The sequence below is a fragment of the Physeter macrocephalus genome, chromosome 1, assembly GCF_002837175.3.
Source record: "Physeter macrocephalus isolate SW-GA chromosome 1, ASM283717v5, whole genome shotgun sequence".
Classification (NCBI taxonomy): Eukaryota; Metazoa; Chordata; class Mammalia; order Artiodactyla; family Physeteridae; genus Physeter; species Physeter macrocephalus.
This window is the reverse complement of record NC_041214.2, coordinates 118,411,963-118,429,913: the sequence shown is the minus strand read 5'-3', so window position 1 is coordinate 118,429,913 and position 17,951 is coordinate 118,411,963. Positions and strand designations below refer to the sequence as shown.

Below are 17,951 nucleotides of genomic sequence, written 5' to 3'. Positions count from 1 at the left end.
ATTTGGTTATGAAGAGATTTTCTTTTACATGTATTTAATTATAATAGAACTAGGTCATTTACTATTTTACAATAAAAGGCACACTGATATATGCACAGAAAATCATTGAAAAGCTTGGTATAAAACCGAAGGTGTCTAACCACCCTTGTTTTAACACCCATGTGATTTTTAAATTTGCCTTTCTTTTTGTGAGTGTGTTTTTCCTTCGAGCTTGAAGTTCTTTTTATCTTTGAATATTATAAAATGTGTTTTTCCCCTGGTGGCACAGTGGTTAAGAATCTGCCTGCCAGTGTAGGGGACACGGGTTCGATCCCTGGTCCGGGAAGAGCGCACAAGCCGGAGCAACTAAGCCCGTGCACCACAAGTACTGAGCCTGCGCTCTAGAGCCCGTGAGCCATTACTACTGAAGCCCCCGCGCCTAGAGCCCGTGCTCCGCAACAAGAGAAGCCACCGCAATGAGAAGCCCGCGCACCGCAATGAAGAGTAGCCCCCGCTCGCTGCAACTAGAGAAAGCCCGTGCACAGCAACGAAGACCCAACGCAGCCAAAAGTAAATAAATAAATAAATAAATAAGTAAATTTTAAAATGTGTTCTTTTGCTTCTATCATATATGGGAGGTCTCCAATTCATATACAGCTTAGAGGGCCAATCAGATTGCATACTACTAAAGAACCAATGCTTCTCATATCAAATCAGGGTGCAAACACCCTCTTCACCACCAATGACACCACCAGAACTTTACCTTCACAAGACTTTGATATGGGATTGTATCTGTAGCCTTCAGTGCAATCACATTCAAAGTCTCCTGGGATGTTCTTGCACACAGCTGTGCCACAAATGCTTGGCTTCACAGAGCATTCATCCACATCTATAAATGAAACCAGTATATTAAAAAACATTTTTCCCATACCAGAAGATACTAGCTAAGACCCCTTGATTTGTGTTTCCTGGATCTAGTTTAATATATCTAATGAGACAACAAAGTGGCCTGGGAATAACAAAATATTAAATCTATCATCATATATTAGTTCACTAAATATGATTTCTTTATACAAATACATAGGGGATTTGATTGATGGTTGCTATTTCCTTTGTAGTCATGTAAAAGAAAAAAAAGCGCTTTTTTCTCTTATCTACCAGGATACAGTATGAAAATAAATGGAAGAAGAGACTCATCATATTCTTAATATGTATTCTTAAATACATGTTTCTGAAATATGGTCTTAACAGCATATTTACTCTGTATTATCACAAATATAAAAAATAAAAATGAGATGGCTCATCAGTCTTACACCTTTCCTTTGGAAATGGACAATAGCTAAATCTGCATACTACTAGTGTGGCTTAAAGTATTCAAGAGTGATTCAAATTTAAAATGGGATTGGGTAAGGTGTTAAAGTATTTATAAAGTGCAGCTAATTCAGCATAAATTTTAGTGTTAAATTACTATTCCAGAAATTTCAGATGCGTTTATTATATTACATAGTAGAGTAGAAGACGAAGTATTGATTGCAACTAGTTACTGAATAAGCACCTGTGAGAAAAACAAAACAAGTGACAGAAATAGTTCAACAGAGGTGTAATTATTAGTGAACTCTTTTCATTTGTACTCTCTGAGGAAAGGTGAGCTCAGAATGAAAAATATATTTCCTACTCTAAAAAGTTGATATTGATAGTTTAATTTTTCCACAGACTAATAGCCAAATTTTCAGACATTTCTCTATTTAAAATGACCTGCACAAAAATAAATGAATCAATCCCTTGTGGTAAAGGAATTTTTCTGTATGGTGATTGTATTGGTGACAATATCCTGGGTGTTATAGGGTACTATAGTTCTGTAAGATTTTACTATCGGGAGAAATTGGGAAAAGGGTACATGGGATCTCTTTTTATTATTTCTTACAACTGCATGTGAATCTACAATTACTTCAAAAAATACTTTTCTAAAAAGAGCTATAAAATCCATATTTTCAACAGAAAGTAAAAACATATGACTAAATTTATTTGGTTTGAGGCATATTACAAGGACTCATTTAAATCATATGAGTGTCAGTTATAGCACGTACATTTTATGACTCTACACTGACATCTAATGTCTGATGAAAAGTTTTATTCTTGCATTTTTGCACATTTACTGGCAGCTTAATCCCAGCCATATCCACATTTTAGCAAAGGCCCTATTGTAACAGTTGTATACATATTCTTCTTCTAGGTCTGTACTTTATTACTTAGGTATCATGGATAAAAGAGTATGTAAATGAAGAATACAAGAACATATGTTCTGATCATCAGAGACACTCATTTATAAGAGAACTTTTTGTTAAGGTGTATTAACTCAATGGATAAGGATTAAATTCCTATTAATTAAAAATAAATAATAAGAAAAGGAAGGAAAGAAGGAAGAAAGGAAGGGAAGGAGGAAAGGAGAGAAGAAAGAATAACTTGCTCTCATTTTCTAAAGGCAAAATTTAACTCCAGGCTGGAGAATTTCATTTTTAGTCATCCACGTACCTAGCACTTATATTGGAAGATTTAGTAAAGGTAGTTAAAGCTGTCTAACGGAAAAGACATTATGCAGAAAAAAGAAAGGTAAAATTTGGGGGAAAGAGAAGCATAATTTTTTTTAAAAAGAAATACACTAGTAAAATGACATAAAAAGCTAAACTAACTGACTGGAATTATTTAAGTCTGAAATTAAAAAACAAAAAAAAGGTATGACCAGTGATGTGATCTTAGATGTATAGAGAGAAGGAAAACCAGAGTTTCATCTTTTACAAAACCACAACAGCAAATGAGGTGCAAGATGAAGGGTTTATATTGGAAATTAGAAAGGTATTTCTGACCAGAAAATATAAAATACAGTGAAAGAAGTTATTAAGGATTGTGGTGATTTATTTGTAAACCATTTATCTTATTGGAATAAAGGATATAATATTATAGTGTCTGGAAGAAAAAGGATAAACAACGATTTCGCAAGGACTGTAGTATGCAAGGACTTTCCCAAAAACTTCATTTTATCACCATATAATGAAATTCTTCATTAAAACACGTGCATGTACACACATGCACACACAATAAGAAGACAACAAAATACTCTGTGAATAAAAAAATACTCTATAAACAATAAACCAAAGGCAGTCCCATAGTATCACAAGGTTTCAAGGTAGATAATAATGTATACTTATTACAAACACTTACCACCTAAGAGTTTTCCAAGAATTTCCTGGGGAAATTCCTTAACTGAATTTTGCTCTCACATAGTAAACACCTTTTTAGTCTACCTTCTTACTCTTACCTTTGCAGTCCTTCTTATTTGAAAGCATAACAAAACCACTTTTACAGGAACAGTGGTAACTTCCAGGTGTATTATCACAAATCTGGCTACAACCTCCATTCACATTTGAAGGATTTTTGCATTCATTTATATCTAAAAAGGAGGAAATAAATTACTTTTAAAGTAATAAAACCTTCAGAGAACTTTTCAGGAGACCAATCCAGATGAGCCAGCTGGGTTTATTATACATACCAAATTCACACTTCTCTCCTTGCCAACCTGATTTACAAATGCAAGTGAATGTAGCTTGGCCATCTTTGCAGGTCATATATCCATCTTCATTGCATGGCAGAGGATTACACTGGTCTGAAATGGCTGAAGGAAATATATATCTATTTAATTTTTACCACATGCCATGGTAAAATAAATTATACACCCTTTAATAGAATCCTGTGCACAAAGCCTATGGTCAATGGAAAAAAATTACAACTCATTCCTTCAAATACTTTTTCATTAAGAAAAGTGGATCCATTAGACAAATCTTTATAATTATTTTGTAAAAGGGAACTACTTTTATATTTGCAAATATATACAGTACTTTATAACTGTAATTTAATATTCTTTTCATATATTACCTTATTTGATCTTTAAAACAATTCCATGAGGTAGGCAGAACAATAAAACTACTCAATATCAATAGAAATAGTGTAGTATCAATAGAAAAATTTGGAACTTCCAAATTGGGCTAAGATAGAATAACAGGGACCAGATTTATTCTCCTGCTTTAAATAAATAGAATTATAGTGAAATGGTTTTCAGACATTGGGCAACAGGCAGCAGAATACTGTGATTCCTAAGGAGGGACATTTTCTTCATAAAATGTCACAGCACTTTATCACTATCTTAAATGATATGCCCATTTGTGTTTTGACTTATTTGTGGTCACTCTCACTTCACTAGACACTGCAACGGTCCCTGGCTCCTGCATGCTTCCACACCTGTTTCTCCAGCCTTCCTAGCTCATCTGCAAGTTCCTTCCATCCCTCCCTTACATTCTCCTTTGCTATGTTAGCAAAGCAAACTGTTACTTGCAAACAAAAAATTTTTTTAATCTAATTAAAACCTAATTACTGAACTTTTCAAAAAAGTCCTCATAAAATCAAATTTTTTGAAAATTAGATATTAGTTAAAATGACAGAAAACAGGTTAATCAGGAAATTATCAAATTATTTTTCTGTCCTTTGGTAAATTAAAAAAATAAAGTATGAATTAAATATACACGTTTAGGCAAACTGTTTTACTTGCGTAGTTACAACTAATTTTGAATTATAGAAAATGCACATGAATGAATATCTCAATAATGCCAATGCTGCATGTAAAATATTCACTGGACAAACATCCCAATTTATATGTTGCAATTTCACCTTTTTCTCTCTGACTTTAAGTCAGGAAATTGATAAACTAGAGACAAATAATCTATGAGAATTATCACTAGGCCTTATGTGAACTTCAGGGGGAAAAGGCTAATTTGATAACACAAGATTTTCCACATTTATATCGTTGATGCCAAAAGTCAGAAAAATAAACTTGGTTCCACTTTGACCTATTAATCAACTGTAACATTTGGTCATAAGTACATGATTATGCAACAACAGCCAAATTAAAGCTCTTGGGACTAAAATTCTGAAGACAATGACCTAAAGCTTGGCAAACAAAGAACACTTCAATTTAAACATTAGGTGGAAAATTCATTTTAAGTAAAACAGCAACATTTACATCTAAAAAACATTCCTTCAGGGAGTTCCCTGGCGGTCCAGTGGCCCAGGTTCAATCCCTAGTGGGGAAACTAAGATCCCACAAGCCACACGATGTGGTCAAGAAAAAAATTCATCTTTCATGTACATTGCTGTACACATACATAAACATAGGTATGATACTTCAATAAAAAGTTTAAACTAAATAAATAATAAACAAATAAATAAATACTGAAAGAAATAATTATTTGGCCAATTTAAGCCAGTGTTAGAGCCATGTGGCATGGCCAAAAAAATAAAAATTAAAAAAATAAAAAACATTCCTTCAAATGCATTTTGAGAGTGCCTCCTTATAGGCCTTGCAGCCTTTCAAGGGCTCATTTGCTGATTTTTAAACATTAGTTATATTTATATGGGGGTACTTTACTTGCAGGTTTTTGTTTTGTTTTGTTTTTTAAACTGATGGTAGAGGTGTTTACCATTGACACAGCTCCTTAGGTCAGGGTAAGCATTAGTTGACAGACGAGCAGTAGTGAATAATCCAGCTCTGAAGGAGCCAAGACAACCTGTAAATACAAACAAGTGTAATCTTAGAGCAGACACACTTACTTGATCTGAAATCATGGTAGAAATTATCCAAAGTGGTAGAATATTTATGCTTCTGTAGATTTACATGACTCAGCATTCAAAATGTCAATCCTAAATGTTTCCATCCACCTTTTTGAAAAATTAAAAATCTACAAGCAAAATTGCAATAAACACAGAATCATGAAAAATAGATTTATAGAGGCTTCTCTTTGGAAAAGAACCTTAAAGCCAGAAGTGAAAAATATCTTGAATTAGCAGGGAAATTTATTGCCACATAAATCTATGTTCTTAATTCTATAGCAGAGACCTAAAGTCATCCTCAAATCTATAGACCAGAGCCTAATTTAGAAACTGTCTATAATTAAGTCAGTAGAATAAGTCAGTGTTTCTGGTTGCCATAGGCAACTTCCAATTCTTCCAATGTTGCATAGAGACTAACAAAATAATATTTGTATAATGCCTCAGTATTACAAAGCAGGTTTACTTTATTCATTTTATTTCATACTAGAACTCTGAGAAATTAGATATAGCAATCTGGCAGAAATAACAGCTGAAATAACAGAGATAAAATATGTACAGACTTTAAATTAACCAGGGGTCATTTAGTGCCAACAACATAACATTTCTTAATAGCCACTGAAGACATTATATGTATCAGTTCATTGGACAGATAGTCACCAACTCACTAAAAGGTAGTGTTTTGGTTATCTTTTGCTGAGTAACAAACAACTCCCGAAATTAGTGGCTTAAAATAATCATTCTATTTTGCTCATGATCCGTGTATCAAATATTTAGAAAGGGTTTAGTTAAGCTGTTTGTTTCTGCTGCACATGGAATCAGCCAGGGTGGCTGGGTCTGGAAGATCCACCTCCTGGATGGCTTTTCACTCACATGTCTGACAGCTCAGGTTCCTTAGCATCTCCATCTCCACACGGTATACCATGCTTCAGGGCTTCCCCATGTGGTTGAGTTTCCCTGAGTATGCAGTCCTAAAGTGGCACTGCTTTCATGGTACCTAGCTTGCAGGAGGAAGAAGACGGAAGCTGCCAGGCCAGTTAAGAGGCATTGTATCACTTGCACCATAGTCTACTGATCAAAGCAGTCTCCGGGTCCACCCTGATTTGGAGGAGGGAGAAAACGATAGATTCCACATAGTGATGGGGAAGTGGCAAGATGACATTGCAGAAGAGTATGTGAGATGGCAGATATTTTTGCAGCCACCTTTGAAGAATGCAATTTATCACAGATGGGTTTAAAGGCTCATTTGAAGTCAGTGTGTGTATTCCTTTCCGATTGCTTTTGTGACAAATCAACACAATCTTAGTGGCCTAAAATAACACAGATTTATTCTCTTACAGTTACAGGGATCAGAGGTCTAAAATTAAGGTGTTGTTAGGGCTGCATTCCTTCTAGAACTCCAAGGGAGAATCTACTTCCTCAGTTTTTTCAGCTTCTACAAGCCACCTGCATTCCTTGGCTCATGGCCCCATCCTCATATCACTCTCAAGTCTTGCTTCATTGTCATATATCCTACTACCAACTCTGACCTCCTGCCTCTCTTGTTTAAGAACATTTGTGACTACATTGGAACCACCCAGATAATAAAGAATAATGTCTCCATCTCAAGATCCTTAACTTAATCTTCAAAGACAACATTTAAGGCAACTTTCAAGGTTCTGAGGACAGGACATGAACATATTTAGGGGGTCATTATTTAGCCTACCAAAGTAGGTTATAATATTTTCCCATAGAAACAATACTTTACATCATCGTGGTCTTTCTGGAGGCCCAGTGAGACCTAGGCAATCTTAAGTCCTGAGTATTCTTTCCCTGAATTCATTTGTCCCTCCTCTTGAATCACCCACTCCCAGAATTATCTTCTTCTAATGTGAACATTCCATTAGGATTCTCATTTATAAGAAAGCCTCATTTTGCACTTCTGGACAAATCTGACAGCTAACATTTGAAACCCTTAAGCTAGAGGTTCAGGTGAAATGACTTCATATGGTGATTAGGACCCCAGGCCAGACTACAAAGTAGGTTTAACCCATAAAGCACCTTATATATGAGTCCATACTAATATATGTGATAATGTTTTTTTGGAAACCTGCATTTAGAATTACAGTGGGAAGAGCAAGTTGCATGGCTACTCCAAAGCAGTGCAATCCCGATCCCTTACCTTCCCACTTCTCTTTCTTGCTGCCCAATAGGAATGGAGGAAGTTGGAGAGAATGAGTAGGAAGGTGAGAGTTGGAGAGAGATTGCCTTAGCTTTTGTAGCCTGAAGCAGAAGCTCTCCTAAGAAACGGAATTAGAAATAGAAACTCGGGCCATCAGGGAGGAAAGCCTAAGAAAGAGGCACTTTCAGGAGAGGTTCCAGTGGTCAGGACAGAACATCCTAGAAAGAAATCTTGGTTCTAGACTACAACAGTTCCTATATCCATATTATTATATGATCATATTTTGTAACTTTTTATGATTTTATTTTATTTTATAATCTTTATTTTATGATTATAAATCTAATCTATGTTGGGTTTATAGTACTTCCCCCTTTTGTCCTACACTTTTTGTTTTGGCATTTCTTCTTTCCCTTTTTTTCTTTTTCCTTGATTATTCTTGCCAGAGGTCAGTCTAACTTACTTTCCTTACTTTACCTTTTCAAAGAACGAGATTTTCTTTTGTTAATCTTCGCTTTTGTTTTCCATTTAACTTATTTCTATCTCTACTTTTGTTATTTCCTTATTTTTTGTTACTCAAGGCTTGCTCTGTTGTACTTTTAAAAATTTGCTTGATTTGAATGCTTAGGTTCTTTTTTAACTATCCAATCTGTCCTCTTACTGCTGCCTCGGCATTCAGAACCCCAGGTTCCCATACTAGGTCAAACAGCCTTCAGTCTATCCATGGGTTTCTCACATTTCTTGTTGTTTTCATTTTATTTTGTTATTATTAGTGCCTGGAATGCTATTGTTTCTCTTGAGATGATTTTAAGAGAAGTCAGCAGTCTGAGCTAATCCACCAATTTGGCAAGAACTAGAAACTAAAAACTATTTCTGATGTTTACATTTTGGCTCAGAATTTAGCATTCTTTCCAAGAAGTTCTTCTCGCATTAATTTAATCATCCATTCTATTGGGTGATATTTTAAAGGCCAACATAGATGGCAGAGTTTATTCCATTTTCTAAGGAAAAGAACACAACTTAAAAACTTATCTTTATATAATGAAACACAGAGTATTTCTGCCCAAATTCCATGTTTTCAGTGCAATACATGGATAGACTAATGTGATTTCTGAACACTTAACAACTCTAAATCCAAACACTGCCAAAAAGTATGGGTTAGTATTAGTGGTCTAATTTCTTGGGTGACCTTATCTCACCATAAGGAGCTCTCAGCACGAGCTGTGGTAATTAGTAGAATTACTGTTAGGTTTACCAGAGACAAAATTATAAAGGTTCCCCCCACCCCCCAATTAGGACCATTGGCCTGCAGAATATACACATCAAAAAACAGAAAGGCTTAACTTAGATAGAGTATTTTTTGTTTTCAACAGTGGAATTCATCACATATACTTGTAACTAAAGACCAAAATATAAAATGTGAATCAAAAAGTATATCAAGAATCTGCCTGCCAATGCAGGGGATCTGGGTTCGATCCCTAGTCTGGGAAGATCCCACATGCCGCGGAGCAACTAAGCTCGTGTGCCACAACTACTGAGCCTGCGCTCTAGAGCCAGCGAGCCACACTACTGAGTCCGCGTGCCACAGCTACTGAAGCCCACGCGCCTAGAGCCCATGCTCTGCAACAAGAGAAGCCACCGCAATGAGAAGCCCGTGCACCCCAACGAAGAGTAGCCCCCGCTCACTGCAACTAGAGAAAGCCCGTGCACAGTGATGAAGACCCAACACAACCAAAAATGAATAAATAAAATAAATATTTTTAAAAGTATATTTTTTGTTTCATTATATAAGTCAATTAATAATAATACTTTACATCTGAAGAAATTTTGACATAAAAAAAATCTATCTACATACATAAACTTATTTGATATTCCCAACAGCTCTGAAGTTAGAAAATATAGTGTAACTTAAATACAGAACCTGAAAAGTTAAGTTCCTAAACCGACACAGTAGAAATTTTTATGTCTGAGACTAGAGTCCACATCATATTATTATAATTTTTTTTTTTAGGACTTGGCTTTTCTATCATGCTTCCAAATAAGATAGGCAAATAAAAGAGAAAGTTGGGTAGAAACAGAGGCAGTTGAGAGGAATGGAAGGAAAAAAAGAAAAAGATTTTATCTAACTTTTCCAAAACACATAATGTTGTATTAAAATGTTATTTATGTTTATCCAAATGTACTCTGTGATCAAAGGTATGTTATCTTCCAGAGTGTTGATGCCTGCAGAAACACAGCCTCATTACATGGACCTAAGAAACAAGGATTAATACTATATTTTTAATGTAAGCTTATAATTTTTTTTTTTTTTTTTTTTTTTTTTTTTTTTTTTTGTGGTATGCGGGCCTCCCTCTATTGTGGCCTCTCCCGTTGCGGAGCACAGGCTCCGGACGCGCAGGCTCAGCGGCCATGGCTCACGGGCCCAGCCGCTCCGCGGCATGTGGGATCCTCCCAGACCGGGGCGCGAACCCGGTTCCCCTGCATCGGCAGGCGGACGCGCAACCACTGCGCCCCCAGGGAAGTCCATAAGCTTATAATTTTTAACAGCCAAATATTGTCTATTTTAATTACAAAATATTTAAATTCCTACCTAAAATAGAGAGACTGAAATCGTCTTGATAGTCTATCTTTTCTTGACTTTAAGAGTATAAACCTTTAATTTTTGCTTTAGAAAGTAAGGAGTCAAAGCATAACTTTACAAAGAAGAAATGTTTTTCATGGATGTATATCTCAGATATGACAGCTGAAGTTTTTAGAAAATCTTGTTGAATTTTCATATCTAAAGTCATAAATAATATCACTACACAATTTTTATAGTATCCTCTTTCCAAATTTGAATGAAACTGCTTAAGTCTGTTATTAGCAGCTAGAAAAGGGAAGGTAAGGAAAGAAAAGAAAATGGGACTAGAGGAGAAGTTGGGGGAAAAAAACGAAGAAACTAGCATGACATATTTCACTAAGTGCTTTGAAAACATTACCTCATTTTATTTCTTGCTAGAAATTAAGTAAATTGTTACTATCCATTTGACAAATTGGAAAACTATAGCTAATAGAGGTTAAATAATCTTAAGATCTTGCAGGAGATAAATGTTGGATTGGAATTAATTAATAAAAAGAAATTATAATAAGTCAACTGGAAAACACCCAGCAGCCCAAGAACAGAAAAGGGTCATGCTATGGAGTTCTAAAGAGAGATACCACTGAACCGATGTCCTGCAGTTAATGAGAGGGTGAAATGAGAGGCAGTGTATTATAGCTGGATCTCCTTGACCCCGGATGTGCCACAAAAATAAGATTCACACCATCGTGGACACTCAAAAAAGGGAAGAGTAACCAGTTCAGGAACTATGAAAAAGAGCACTTGGTTCAGAAAGGGTCTTCTCCCAATGATGTTGGGCTCTTATCTTGTTAATTGTCCTGAAGGGTAAATGTAAGTACATACCATCAATTCAATGTAAGGCTCCCTAGGAAAGGGGGAAAGGTATATATAGGCCCCTATCTACAGATGGTCTCTGGAATCTCTGCATGGGTATTCAGTAGTAAAACAAAAACAAAATTTAATACCCTAAACTATAATTAAACCCTAAAATTTCAAGAGAAATGAGAGTTTAATAGAAATAGTTATTTGCTAAATTATATTAACAACACTAAACTGCATAGTTATTAATGTATATCAGAGTACATTCCTACTTTTTTTTTTCAAGGAAGATTTACTTTTCAGTTTTGCAGGCCTTAGAGTCTCACATTGGCTGGCATGAGAGTGGGGTAGAAAGATGCACAGATGGGGACTATTCTGAGCTCAGAGGAGGAGGGAGAGCAAACCTCTGTGGGCTGGACCTATAGAGAATCTCATCAGAAAGACGTGTACAAATGATACTCCACTTTCATTCTTTGGAAATGCTGACAAGTCTCCAAAAAAATATTAATAAAATATTTTTATATTTATTTAAAACAAACTGTAGTCTTTTAATTGACATTTAGTTGAAATCATCTAATCTCTTTAGATATGGAAATGCTACCTCACTCCTTTTGCTTTTGCATCCAAAAGCAAAACATGGATGGCATATTGTAGGAAATGGTGTTGCAAAGTGGGAAGCTGTTAATAATTTCTATCAATATTTAAATGATAATTATGTCACAAGCTCTGGAGAGTGTAGAGATCTTTCCTTTCATTAAAAGATAACCCATGGGGCTTCCCCGGTGGCGCAGTGGTTGAGAGTCCGCCTGCCGATGCAGGGGACGCGGGTTCGTGCCTCGGTCCGGGAAGATCCCACGTGCCGCGGAGCGGCTGGGCCCATGAGCCATGGCCGCTGCGCCTGCGCGTCCGGAGCCTGTGCTCCGCAACGCGAGAGGCCACAGCGGTGAGAGGGAATCCGCCTGCTGATGCAGGGGACGCGGGTTCGTGCCTCGGTCCGGGAAGATCCCACGTGCCGCGGAGCGGCTGGGCCCATGAGCCATGGCCGCTGAGCCTGCTGGAGAGGCCACAACAGTGAGAGGCCCACGTACCGCAAAAAAAAAAAAAAAAAAAGATAACCCATGAAAACTCATGTACTTATAGAGAATATTCTGGTAACTAAATATAACTTTGCATCAGCTCAGTGACTCTTTATGAGAAAGACCAAAAAACGAAAAAGACTAAAAGTCAAAATGTCACATAGTAATTAAAAGAACCATTCCAAATTCATCTACATGACTTTAAATAAAAGGACAGAAAATTTGCATATAGAGTGAGAGAGATCTTACTCCCAAGGCTAAGGAAATTGTACTGGATGGAATACATATGAGTGGAGGATTGGACTTCATCATATTTAAGTTTTCTTCCATTTCTAAGATTATATGATTGAGGTCCTTTGAACTTACCTAAATATTTTGGATAAAAATATTCCTAGAAAAAAAAAGAAAAGAAAAAATATATCTTAGCAAATCTAAATTTCACTATAAAGTTAAAACGATTTTAAATTCTGTTTTTATATTAAAGATGCAATAAATTACATATAACTGTCATTTTCACATTATAACATTTTTTCTATAGTAAAATATATACCAGGAGTAGATGACTAATAACATTAAGCCATAAGATGCTTAGGTTTAAAGCAATACTGATCAATTAAATCATGTTTCAAAGGCTTCTAAACTGAAAACAGGCTCCACTGAAGATGTTAAATGTGACTATGTATGCCCCCTTTACGTAAATCTTTTAATTTTTCCATGATGGTTAGATACCCATTTGATACATCTCACATCATGCTGAGTACACACACCAGATTCATTGCTGAATAACAGTAACATAATTTGAATTGAATTAAAGTAGACATTTACCTTTTAGCATCTTACGTACATGTAATATCTTACTTATAAATTGGTTATGTACCAAGAATTTTTCTGTAAATCAGTAATTTGGACTAAGGAAAGCACTTCAGCAAAAGGAGAAAAATGTTAAAAATGATTTCTGATGGTAAGGTTCGCAGGCTAGTTCACAAAAGCCTTCTTAAGCCATAATACATCCAATATGCAGCATTAATAGCATAAGAACTCCTCATGAAAAACCAGTGTTTCTACACAAAAACAACTTCAAGTACAGAACATAATTTTCATCCAGGACACAATTAAAGTCCTCATTCCTTCCTCCTCTCACATATAAACCTATACAACACTTAGCTACTAGTTTATAAGATGAGATCTCCCACTAAGCAATTCAGACATCAGTGTTGTCATCTACAGAACAAAAGCCAGGATATAAACAATGATGAATTGGTTCAAAAGGAGATGATGTAATGGTGAAAGGACTATATTAGGGACAGTGGGGAGACAAGCAATAAGGTGGTGACTGGGAGTGTAGACTAGGGTATGAGGGATGTGGGCAGCGAGTGTCTGGAGCAGGATAGAAAGTGAGAAGCGGGCTTCCCTGGTGGTGAAGTGGTTGAGAATCTGCCTGCTAATGCAGAGGACACGGGTTCGAGCCCTGGTCTGGGAGGATCCCACATGCCGCGGAGCAACTAGGCCCATGAGCCACAACTACTGAGCCTGCGCATCTGGAGCCTGTGCTCCGCAACAAGAGAGGCCGCAATAGTGAGAGGCCCATGAACCGCGATGAAGAGTGGCCCCCGCTTGCTGCAACTAGAGAAAGCCCTCACACAGAAACAAAGACCCAACACAGCAAAATTAAATAAATTAATTAATAAACTCCTACCCCTAACGTCTTCTTTAAAAAAAAACAAAAACGAAAATGCCCTTTAAAAAAAAAGAAGTGGGGGCTTCCCTGGTGGCGCAGTGGTTGCGCGTCCGCCTGCCGATGCAGGGGAACCGGGTTCGTGCCCCGGTCTGGGAGGATCCCACATGCCGCGGAGCGGCTGGGCCCGTGAGCCATGGCCGCTGAGCCTGCGCGTCCGGAGCCTGTGCTCCGCAACGGGAGAGGCCACAAGAGTGAGAGGCCCGCATACCACAAAACAAACAAACAAACAAACAAACAAAAAAAAAGAAGTGAGAAGCAATAACAAATTTTTTTTTCTTTCATTTCTCCCATTTCTTCCTTACTCTCTCCATCATCTCTTTCTCTTCTGTCAATAACACAACTGTCAGAATGAGTGGAGGGGAAGAAGCACATAAATGAGTTTCTTTTCTCTACTCTTTCCCCTCCCCTCCATATGGCTTCTATCTCACTCCCCATTTGCTACTCAGAGGCTAAGCTATGAGAACATATTTACAGTGTTAGATATACATGCTCAAGTATTTATGGGTAATATAATCAAACGAAATCTTGAGCATGCAGGCTTGCCTTAAAATGTTCCAGCAAAACAAAACAAAAATTAGAGTGGGTGGGGTAGAGAATAGGCAGAACAAGAATGGGAGATTGGTGATAATCATTGAAAGGGAAAGTAGGTATATTGGGGTTTATTATATTGTTCTCCCTAGTTTGGGATATATTTACAATTTCCATAATAAAAAGAAATTTGTGTATATGTGTGTGTGTGTGTGTATCTGTTTCCTACACAATATGAGTACACTCTTATATTGTGTGAAATAAAATATTTTTGTCTTCATTGCTTTTCCACAACAGGCAACAAAACTAAGACAAACACTTTGATTCAATCTTGAAGAGTGTTAAAAATGAATCTTCGGGTAGCTTGGGAAAATTCCCTTTGAACCTATTAGAGTAGGTGGAGGTAAGAGGATTAAAGGGCAATCCCAGAAAACACAAGTTATTACTGTCTTGGACAAGTTCTCTAACTATAGACAAATGGTTCCTGCTTATTATGGCTCATCTAGTCTCATAGTTCCAGGAACTAAGGCAGAGGTAAAGGAGGTACTTTGCGTATGTTTTCTCCCTCATTTCCTTTTGGTTATACAGTTCATCTCAGGGAAAAAAATCTGAGGTAACCCTGAAGGTTATCAAACTTGAATTCTTCACCCTAATTCGTAGAGGCACTATTTATATTCCTGCTACCCACAGAACATGTTAAAGAATCCCCTTCTCTAGGAAAATTAGGGGACTAAAGATCAGATCTAGGGGTCCCATATTTCTGTATGATATTTAGGGGTCTTTGTGATTATTTTATTCTAGACTCAATTGGAAAAATTTATACACTAAAGGTATAAATTCCAACCGCAGGGACTATTGGTGATTTACAGTGGGCTGAGGAAACTTCCCAACAGTTTATGGAATAAATTAAAAGTATTCTCAGGGAACACAGTACTGTAATGAATCCTTTATTAAGCATTTACTCAGTACCTATTATGTGCCAAGCTCTGAATTAGAGGCTCTGTTTTCTAAAGCTTGGTTAAAAATGCCAATAGAGAGAATTAATGAAGCACAGTGATAACAATGTAGTCCCACAACACACACACACACTTGAGGTGCCTTCCCCTCACCCAACACTACAAAATCCTGGTTGGGAGAAAGTAGTTACAAACCATGAGGTTCATACTATTTGTGATAATTAGGTATAGTTGAATTATAGTTTGGTCAGAGCACATTGGTTTTGGCAAATAGTGTCTCCCTAACAAGCCCACTTTCCTTTGAAGGTGATTCCTCCTGAAACACTTCAGTGGGTACATGTGGAAGGTGATATACACAATCATTAACTTTAAAAAGAAACACAAGGGAACACAGACTCAAGCTGCAAACATTCCATCTGTAACTGTATGTCTAGGTATGCCAACTTACCACTTTTTATGAATTCTTACCGTTTCAGGGTCATTTTCAAAGACCTCCCTGGCTTCTTCTTTATTGCACAGTTCTTCAATGCATTCTCTTTCAAGATTACCCTTTTTTGTTTCTTCAATCAAAGAATTTGCACGGCTTTTCCTAACCAGGACTTGTGAAGCATGTTGCTTCGACAAAACTGAAAGAAAAAAAAAAAGTTTACATGAACAAATCTTTCATTTCTCCACCTAAAATATTATATTAAGTAATGATATATTATATAAATCATTTTCTGCCGGTAAATTGTGTGCCATTTAAAGTTAGTATGCTATTTAAAGTTATGCCTGCCTCAGGACTTCCCTGGTGGCGCAGTGGTTAAGAATCCGCCTGCCAATGCAGGGGACATGGGTTCGAGCCCTGGTCTGGGAAGATCCCACACGCCACGGAGTAACTAAGCACGTATGCCACAACTACTGAGCCTGCGCTCTAGAGCCCACAAGCCATAACTACTGAGCCCGTGTGCTGCAACTGCTGAAGCCCACACGCCTAGAGTGTGTGCTCCACAACAAGAGAAGCCACTACAATGAGAAGCCCCTGCACCAAAACAAAAAGCGGCCCCCGCTTGCCGCAACTAGAAAAAGCCCACTCGCAGCAGCGAAGACCCAATGCAGCCAAAAATAAATAAATAAATTTATTAAATAAATAAAAATTAAAGTTATGCCTGCCTCAGTAGGGTTGAATTGAGGAAAACACGTGGATACATAAGCACTTTGGTTAACAACTCAAAGACAGCTCAAAGAGCAGTTTGGTGCGTAGCTACAGCGCTTGTCTAATGATCTATACAAATTATTCAAGCTTATGCTTGAGGTCAAACATACCAAACAATAATTTAATGTTTACCTCATTATGACTACATTGGTAAAAGCATCATGCTGAAATGACTATAAAGTCATAGCCACAACATCTTTAAAGCTAGAGTAAAAAACTTTGTCAGTTTTAATGGAAAACTTGTGTGATCTCTGTGGAGAAAGAGAAATGCAGGAGTACAGTCCAATCAGCTATTTGAAAGATACTTGATAGGCTAAAACATCTGATTATTTATACAAACAAGAAAATAAAATTCCATGGCAAAAGGAAGACCTTATGCAAAGCACAAAATACAGAAGAGAAAAAATCAGTAACTTTGAGTATATAAAAAATTTTAAGCAGTTGACAAACGACGATAAAAATAACAAAGTTCAACATCAAGCAACAGATTGCAGGAAAATATTTCCATCATATATTACAGAAAAAAATACATCCAGAATTTATAAACAACTTTTGCAAATTAAAGAAAAAATAATACAACAATATGCCAACCAATACAGGAATGTGTGCAAGGTTAAAAACAAAATAAAATATAAACAAAGCAATACCATTTACACATCACTACAGAGAAAATTTAAAGTAGCCAATAAACATGTGAAAAGATGTTTAACACAAATTTTTAAAAACAATTGGATTTTTGCCTAATAGATTTGCAAAAATTTAAAAGACGGATAATATCAAGTATTGGTGAGTGTAAGTGGAAACAAGTATTCTTGTACAATGGTGGTAGGAATATAAACTGATAGGTATTATTTGAAGGTAATTTGGTAGTATCTGAAAATTAAAAGTACATATACTCTTCAATTCAACAATTCTGCTTCTAAGTAGGTCCTACAGATATACAAGTGTTGCTGAAAAAGGTATGTATAGAATGTTTATTGAAAGATTGTTTGGAGACTTCCCTGGTGGCACAGTGGTTAAGAATCCGCCTGCCAATGCAGGGGACATGGGTTTGATCCCTGGTACGGGAAGATCCCACATGCCACAGAGCAACTAACCCCGTGCACCACAGCTACTGAGCCTGCGCCACAGCTACTGAAGCCCGCGTGCCTAAAGCCCGTGCCCGGCAACGAGAGAAGCCACTGCAATGAGAAGCCCATGCACCACAATGAAGAGTAGCACCCTGCTCACCACAACTAGAGAAAGCCC

At 36.8% G+C, this 17,951-nt stretch overlaps 1 protein-coding gene across 1 annotated transcript in view; it reads right to left on the bottom strand.

The window, feature by feature from the left end:
• Nucleotides 1-17,951, bottom strand: part of PROS1 (protein S) — a 62,644-nt gene that overhangs the window by 22,903 nt on the left and 21,790 nt on the right. Inside the window, exons 2-7 of the mRNA XM_007101626.2 lie at nucleotides 15,977-16,134; nucleotides 12,653-12,677; nucleotides 5,508-5,594; nucleotides 3,527-3,649; nucleotides 3,296-3,427; nucleotides 743-868 (exon numbers count right to left, since the gene is read on the bottom strand). Coding sequence (XP_007101688.1) covers nucleotides 743-868; nucleotides 3,296-3,427; nucleotides 3,527-3,649; nucleotides 5,508-5,594; nucleotides 12,653-12,677; nucleotides 15,977-16,134 — 651 coding nt within the window. The remainder of the gene's footprint in view (nucleotides 1-742; nucleotides 869-3,295; nucleotides 3,428-3,526; nucleotides 3,650-5,507; nucleotides 5,595-12,652; nucleotides 12,678-15,976; nucleotides 16,135-17,951) is intronic.